The sequence below is a fragment of the Brassica oleracea genome, chromosome C7 (genome assembly GCF_000695525.1).
Source record: "Brassica oleracea var. oleracea cultivar TO1000 chromosome C7, BOL, whole genome shotgun sequence".
Classification (NCBI taxonomy): Eukaryota; Viridiplantae; Streptophyta; class Magnoliopsida; order Brassicales; family Brassicaceae; genus Brassica; species Brassica oleracea.
The window spans coordinates 27888772-27896954 of record NC_027754.1 but is presented as its reverse complement, the minus strand read 5'-3'; the positions used below and the strand labels follow the sequence as shown (position 1 = coordinate 27896954).

The 8183-nt window shown below is 40.8% G+C and overlaps 1 protein-coding gene across 2 annotated transcripts; it reads left to right on the top strand.

Annotated features, from left to right (window-relative positions):
- Positions 1-4221: 4221 nt before the first annotated feature.
- LOC106306493 (KH domain-containing protein At4g18375) lies at positions 4222-7964 on the top strand. 2 transcript variants are annotated; one of them, XM_013743128.1, is made up of 7 exons: positions 4222-4287; positions 4583-5214; positions 5439-6179; positions 6254-6538; positions 6614-6669; positions 6750-6849; positions 6980-7964. In XM_013743128.1, the coding sequence occupies exons 2-7, from the start codon at positions 4612-4614 to the stop codon at positions 7112-7114; spliced, it is 1920 nt and encodes a 639-aa protein (XP_013598582.1). In that variant the 5' UTR covers positions 4222-4287; positions 4583-4611; the 3' UTR covers positions 7115-7964. The 2 variants fall into 2 exon arrangements, with proteins under 2 accessions (XP_013598582.1, XP_013598581.1); XM_013743127.1 differs by lacking the exon at positions 4222-4287 and adding an exon at positions 4303-4401.
- Positions 7965-8183: the final 219 nt, after the last annotated feature.

The window sequence follows — 8183 nt, the reverse complement described above, 5'->3', positions numbered from 1 at the left end:
TGAACTCAATTGCTTCATATAAACACAAGGATCTTTTATACATCGCTTGAACCCCAACGTCTTGATGAAAGAATCAAATCTCTTGTTCCACTGTTTGGGTGATTGTTTCAACCTGTAAAGAGATTTCCTTAGAAGACACACTTTTCCTTCTTCTCCCTTCTTTATGAAACCTTCAGGTTGTTCCATATAGATGGTTTCATCGAGCTCTCCGTGCAAGAACACAGTCTTTACATCCATCTGTTCAAGCTCTGTATCAAAAATTACCACATATGACAACATGATTCGTATCGACACATGCTTCACAACCGGCGCAAAGATCTCATTGTAGTCCACTCCTTCTACTTGAGTAAACCCTTTAGCAACTAAGCGAGACTTGTATCTGGGATCTTCAACTCCAGGAATTCCCTCTTTGATTTTGAAAATCCATTTGCACTCAATGATTCTCTGTTTTAGAGGTCTATCAACCAAATCCCAAGTGTGATTCTTATCCAGAGAATTTTTCTCTTCTTTCATTGAGGCATTCCATTTATCCCAATCTTTACTTTTCATAGCTTCAGCTACAGACTTAGGTTCATCAACAGAAATGTCATCCACGCTAACCAACGCATAAGCCACAAAGTCTCCACTTTCAAAGATGGCAGAAGGTTTCGTCTGTCTTCTTACACGGTCTCGAGCAAGCAGATAATCACTGAGAGATTCCTCAGTTCCTCCAGATTCCTGCTCTGACTCTTCTTCACCTTCTTCTATTTCTATGTTTCTTCTCGAGTTTGAATGAACTCCACCTTCATCTGTATTTGCCGAACCCGACGTCGAACCAATTTCAACAGAAGATACGCCCTGAAACGACCCTTGAATCATATCAGCTTTGAAAGTAACCTTCTTGACTTTAGGGCCACTCTCTAATTCTTTTCCTTTTGACTTCATATAGATCACATTTTCATCGAAAACCACATTTCTGCTTATTGTTGATTTGCCTTCATCATCCAACCACACTCTGTAGCCTTTAGTACCTTGAGGATACCCCATGAACATTCCCTTGATAGCTTTTGGACTCATCTTATCTTGAATTGTGTGCACGTAAGCAACACACCCAAAACGTTTGAGATGAGTAAACTCCACCTTGACACCAGACCACACTTCTTCAGGAATCATGAACCCAATAGAAGCACTAGGAGTCATGTTGATCAAGTAAACTGCCGTAGACGCTGCTTCTGCTCAAAACCTTTTCTCTAGACCGGCTTCAGCAAACATACATCTTATCTTGTCTGCTATAGTTCTGTTCATCTTCTCCGCTACTCCATTTTGCTGTGGAGTATAAGTACATGTTCTGTGTCGCTTGATTCCTGCATCCTTACACATCTTTTCCATCTGATTGTTGCAGAATTCCAATCCATTATCAATTCTGAAACACTTAACCTTCTTTCCCGTTTGTGTTTCAACAAGTTTTTTTCACTCAACGATGTTCTCATAAACCTCATCTTTAGTCTTTAGAAATCTAATCCAAACTTTCTTGGAGAAGTCATCAATCAGTATGAGAAAGTACTTGCAACCTGATAAACTCTCAGCATTAGACACAGAACCCCAGAGATCACTATGAACATACCCAAGAATCTCAGTAGTTGTATGCTTAGCCATAGGAAATGGAAGCTTATGAGCTTTACCCAATATACACTCTTCACAGAAATCCAGAGTATGCACTTCTTTGTCACTTAGATAACCATTCTTAACCAGAATATCCATGTTCTTCAAACTCATATGCCCCAGTCTAGAATGCCACAGATTAGTCATGTTCACGCCTTGTCTAACCACGTCCACTTCTGCTTTTACTACTGAACCATCAAGATAATAAAGACCATCCTTATAACTCCCCGAAAGAACCTTTTTTCCTCCTTTGAAGAACATAACCTTGTAGTCTTCTCCAGAATATTTGCACCCGTTCTTTTCAAGTTGACCATAAGAGATCAACTTCCTCACCATTGAAGGCATATACCTCACCCCAGTCAACACCACATTAGACTGATCAGGATTAACAATCTTCAGCTTTCCTATTCCTTTCACCTGGCTGACAGTGTTGTTGCCCATTAGAACTTTGCCTCCCTCAAACTCCTATAGATCAAATAAGACTTCTTTGTTTGGTGTGATATGAAACGTACATCCAGAATCAAGAACCCTTTCTTCTTTAGTGTCATGTATACTTGCAGTTAGTATCATGGGAAACTCCTTTTCTTCCACGATATTGGCAGAACTAGAAGATTTTTGTTCTTTTCTTTCTGGACAGTCTCTCTTGAAATGACCTTCTTTTCCACACACCTAACACTCTCTTGTCTTCGGTTGAAACTTGCCTTTAGACTTGGATCTGTAGTCTCTACTCTTTGATATATTTCTTCCCTGACTTCCTGGTTTCTTTTCACTTCTTTCCCTGGAAACTATTAACCCTTCGGAACTCGATTTGGATCTTTTGCCAAGCTCCTTTTCCACAAGCTCAACTTCCTTGGCATAAGCTGATGCTGTGACTTCTTTAACCGTTAAGGTTTCTTTACCGTTTCCATACTTGAGAGTGTGAACCAGTGAGTCATATTGAGGAGGTAGACTCGTTAGAATCTCTATTGCTTGATCCTCATCTGACACTTCAATGTTTAGACTTGCTAAATCATCAACCAACTTCAAGAAAGTGTCGAGATTTTCCTCTGTTCTCTTGCTCTCGATCATCTTGTAGCTAGCGAACCGCTGCTTTAGATAGATCATGTTCGGAAGCGTCTTAGTCTGATAATCTCCCTCAAGAGCTTTCCAAACTCCCATGGCTGTAGTCTCTCTCATGACTTTCCTCAGCACAATGTTTGTCAGGCTTGCGCATATGAGATTTCTCGCTCTAGTATCCTTTTCTTTAGCTAAAGGATCTATCTTGACCTCCTTCTCAGTGACTGTATCACCATCATCATCCTCCTTCTTTGAGGTTGAGACGACTTCAGTACTTAAGATGTGTCCCAGTCCCTACAACTCAAGCTGCATTAACATCTTAAACTTCCACAAACCAAAATCACCAGAACCATCAAACTTCTCCATCTCGAACTTAGTATGGATCTTCTCCATTTCAAGATTCCTGATAACAATCCCACACGTAGTTTAATCAATTCACACAACTGCGATCTGCACAGGTCTGAACTGTTATTCCTCAGAGCCAATCCTGAACGAACCTAGCTCTCTTCACCGAGAACCTGGCGCTCTGATACCACTTGTTAAGGTATCACCTAGGTTCAATTCGATCTTAATCAGATTCACTCTTAAGCTTCAAGATCAATTACTTCGTTTGTTAGTACGGATCCCGCAATCGAACAATCACAAGAACCAAAGAACAATGCACAATGTTACCCGGTGTTCACCGCACTCCTCCAACTCGGAGAAGCCGCTATATTCACCGGAGCTAGCCAGCTAGCAATCCACTAGAATCAGTTTGATTACAAGTGTTGATATCACAACCTGATATTGATCGTGTTCTTTGTGCAGCTATTACAAGCAGATACACGAAGCAGTAACCGGAGAGGAATACGTCAGCGACTACGACGGAGATGACAGTCTTTCAACCTCCGGATCCTCCGAAGACGAAGGCTCGTAGCTTGAACCGGAGATTGTCCGGCGACTTCAAGAGCTGCGATCAACTCCTGGATCTTCTCTTTCTTAGTCGACTCAATCTCTTCCAGCTTCAGTAACCTCTCTCTTTCTCTCTGTAATCTCAGCTTCTTCGCTCTCTCTGTTTGTTACGATGAAGACAATGATCCTAACGGCCTGTGAGGTCTACTCCCATTTGTAACAAACTCCTTTGCCAGATGTCTCAAAGCTCAACAAGCTGAACTCGTTTTTCTCTTCTTGTTAACGTCTAAAGCCCAATACACTTTGCCCATTCCTCAACCGAAACGTATAAGGCCCACTTAGCCCAGACCTGATACGACACCGTACTTCACAGATGGTAAGAAGCGTTCAATCCTGATTCTAGTATTGGGTGGTATAAGTGTATAACCAACTGCACCTCCTAAATCTATTTTTCTTAATTTCAATTTAACTTTATTTCATTATAAACGAAAAAAAAAAAACTTTACTTGTTACAAAATAAAAAAGAAAAACTTTAGGGGCCTAATAAATAATAATTTTGAGAGAATCGGACCAAATACCAAAATCAGAAACAAAGTAAGTTCCTGCAGTGATAATTAAGCGACCCCACAAAGGAAATATAACCGAAGAGATCATCAAAGTATCTTTAGAACACGTCGCCGTCTTCTTCTTCCTCTTCTGGTACAGACAATAAATCTCTCTCTCTCTCTCTCCTCGTTTTCACAAACAGTTAGAGTTTTGTTTCTTCTTCATCTCTTAAAATCTCTGTACAGAGAAAATATCTTCAATCCTCTCGTATGTTCGTTTTCTCTTGAATTGATTTCATATCTAATTCCAATTATCGAACTTTCAGTTTTTCTTATCCACCCCAATTTCAGTTTTCCTTTTTCTAGGGTTTCTCTCTCATTCAATTGCATTATTAGGATTCAATTGAATTTCAATTTAACAACAAAAGATTATCACTTTCCTGTTTCAGGGCTCTGTAAATTTGCAAGAGACACAACAATGGTTGAGCGTGGTAATAAGAGAACTCATAACCGTACTACCAGAGACGACAACAACAGGAACCAAAAGAGAAGACTTTCACACCAAACCGAAGAAAAACTCAACAACAAAGACGATCTCGTCGTCTACAGAATCCTCTGCCCTAGTGGGGTCATCGGAAGCGTGATAGGCAAGAGTGGCAAAGTCATCAACACGATCAGACAAGAAACCAGAGCCAGAATCAAAGTCGTTGACCCTTTCCCAGGCTGTACCGAAAGAGTCCTAACGATCTACTGCACGGTCAACGACAAGAAGGACATTGCTGAAATAGAGAACAGTGACCAGATCGCCCCTTTGTGCTCTGCTCAAGACGCTCTGCTAAAACTCCATGATGCTATCGTTGCTTCTTTAGCTACTGCTGCTGAGAACACTAAGATAGGTAGAGATGATATTAGAGAGTGCCGGCTTTTGGTACCGACTAGTCAGTGTTCTAATGTGATTGGTAAAGCTGGTTCGACGGTTAAGAAGGTTAGGAGTAGAACCGGAGCTAATGTTAAGATTGTCTCCAAAGATGTCTCGGATCCTTCACATGCTTGTGCTATGGATTTTGACAACATTGTTTCGGTTAGTGTCTGAAACCTTTATGATTATTCTTATCTCTTTCTAGAGCCGTTCTTGAGATTTTGGGGGTTGTAGTCGGTTTAGTAAAGATTTCAATAATAAATTTGTATTTTTTACAAATTTGGGGGTCTATGTATGGGCCAGAGGCGAATGTTTCATTCGGTTTTGGCCAGGACCGGCCCTCCTGTCTCTTTATTTTGCTAATGTTTTGATTACTGTGTGATTAGATATCTGGAGGGGCTGAGTCAGTAAAGAAAGCACTGTTTGCTGTTTCTGCAATCATGTACAAGTTCAGTCCTAAAGAACAGATTCCTCTTGACGCAACTGTTCAAGAAGCTCCTGCAAGTATTATAATCCCTTCTGATCTTTCCATCTATCCGCAAACTGGTTTATACCAGAGTCAAGATCCTATCTTCCAACATGGAGCCAATGTACCATCCTTTATAGGCACACTACCACAGGGTTATGGAGAAACCGCAACGCCGGTTTTCTCTTCCTCCGCTCTTCCTGTGGTTCATCATGGTACTTTTGGCGGCGGGTCTTCTTCTAGGCAAGAAGAGTTGGTTGTGAAAGTTCTGTGCTCTTCTTCCAACATCGGTCGTGTTATCGGTAAAGGAGGTTCGACCATTAAGGGAATAAGACAAGCGAGCGGGTCTCGTATCGAGGTGAATGACTCGAGGGCGAGGGTGAATCATGACGAGGACTGTGTTATCATTGTAACGTCCAAAGAGTCTCCTGATGATTTGAAGTCGATGGCGGTCGAGGCTGTGCTTTTGCTTCAAGAGAAGATAAACGATGAAGACGAGGAGAAGCCTAAGATGCAGCTCCTTGTGCCTTCTAAGGTGATAGGATGCATTATAGGGAAGAGTGGTTCGATCATAAGCGAGATTAGGAAGAAGACGAACGCTAATATTTATATCTCGAAAGAGAATAATAAGTGTGCTGATCTAAATGATGAGCTCGTTGAGGTAAACCATTCTTTAGAATCATTCAGCCTTTTTTTGCTTTCACTTGATTGCTCTAATAATGTGTTGGTTTATAGATATCGGGTGAAGCAAGCAATGTGAGGGATGCGCTTATTCAGATAGTTTTGAGGCTTCGAGATGATGTTTTGAGAGATAGAGAGACGACTGGTTTCAGGAACCAACAACCTCCTGCAAGATCTGAGAAGAGTAGTTTCTTCTCTTCTTTGGAGAGAAGTAATGCTGCTGCTCTTGCACTAACTCCATCTTTCATGTCTTCTGTTCCGCAAGTTTCTCCTGTGGATTTTGATAGGAGACCAGAGGGAGGCATGAGCGGTGGACTCTATGGTTATGGAAGTTTTCCGGTAACATCTCCTTCTCCTTAAATTATTTGATTTTCTGTGTGTTAGTGTAGCTCATAAGTGTTTTTGTACAAACAGGCGGGGGATAACAGTTATGGATCCAACTCTTCATACTCATCCAGTAGATATGGAGGGTAAGCTTGCAGCTACTATGACAAAGTTAGTTTCGTTTTATTGTTTTTTGGTTATTTCAAGTTATCTTGTGCATTCACAGGTTGCCTCATCCTTCTACTACAATGGAGATTCGTATCCCGTCCAATGCAGTGGGTAAAGTAATGGGGAGAGGAGGAGGCAACTTGGACAACATAAGAAGGGTTTGTTTTATTTACATTTTCTTTTTTTTTTTTACTTCCTCGTTCCTAGCTGATCACCATATAGCCTCGGGTCACCGTCTAACATTTTTCACATGATATGTTCCCTCTTTGCTCTCTCTCTTTCTATCAGATATCAGGAGCTATGATAGAAATATCTGATTCAGAATCTTCTTCACATGGAGGTCGCATTGCTCTCATTTCCGGAACGCCTGAACAGAAGCGTACCGCAGAGAACTTGTTCCAAGCTTTTATCATGTCCACTTGAGTAGTTTTGCTCTGCCCCTGAAACCCCTTCTTCCGAAGAAGTGTGTTCCTGTCTTTCTAGCTCGCTCGCTCTCCTTCCATCAAGCTCGTGTTTGACTATGGTTGGATCTGTATTCTATCATCCAGACTTTCGATATTTCGAGCATCCATTCGGTAACTTTTTATATAGTTTCTCGTGCTATAGACATCTTATAGTCTTTCTCAGGACCATTCATTCTCCCTTCCCTTGCGACCTGTTCGCTCAATAAATGATAATATTATCTCTGTGCAATAGAAAACAAATCGTTCTTGTTTCAATCAAGCTATATGCTTATTCTCTGTTTTGCGCTTAAGTCCAAAGCAGTCCTATCAGTTATGTGTTAGTTTTTCTGTCTCTACAAAACCCCCATGCTTCTCAGCTTATTGATATGTGATGCCAAGTTATACTCTTATCACATCTCAATCAAATCATGTTCTTGTGTGTTTCTCTATAAATTTCTCCAGTGAACAGCCATAACTTCAATAACAATAGCCTTTAGATCTTTTCTCCTTGATGACTGAGATCTCCTCTGCTACAATATTAGAGTCTTTTTTGTTTAGCTCCAGTTGATTGATTGATCTAACTCTAATACTGTTTCTTATTCACTCTTTTCCTGAAACATATTCCGTGAACTCTGAGGTATCTTATCTCCTCCATAACTTGATCATGATCCGATTCTGCTTGTAGCAAACTAGGTTATGAGTAGAGGATTTTAGCATTTTAGAACACGCAACAAGTAAAGCTTTACTGATTGTGTTGTGTGTTTATTCACTCTACCTTTTGAGGGTCTTGTCACTCCTCACTGGCGTGTTTTCCGATTCCCTCATTAGAATCAATGTCTTGAGTTTTCTGACTGTGTTGAGTTTTTGCTTTAGCCTTTGCCGGTCTGATCACTTTGCTCTGGCATTTATACAGACAACCAATGCGGTTCAACGTAGTAACTAGGTTGCTAGAAACAGGCAACAATCTTTTTTTTTTTTTTTTTTTTCTGCTTTTGGCTTTTGGCTTTTGCCTTTGAACGTGCCTCAACATCCCTTGTCTCCGTTTCTTC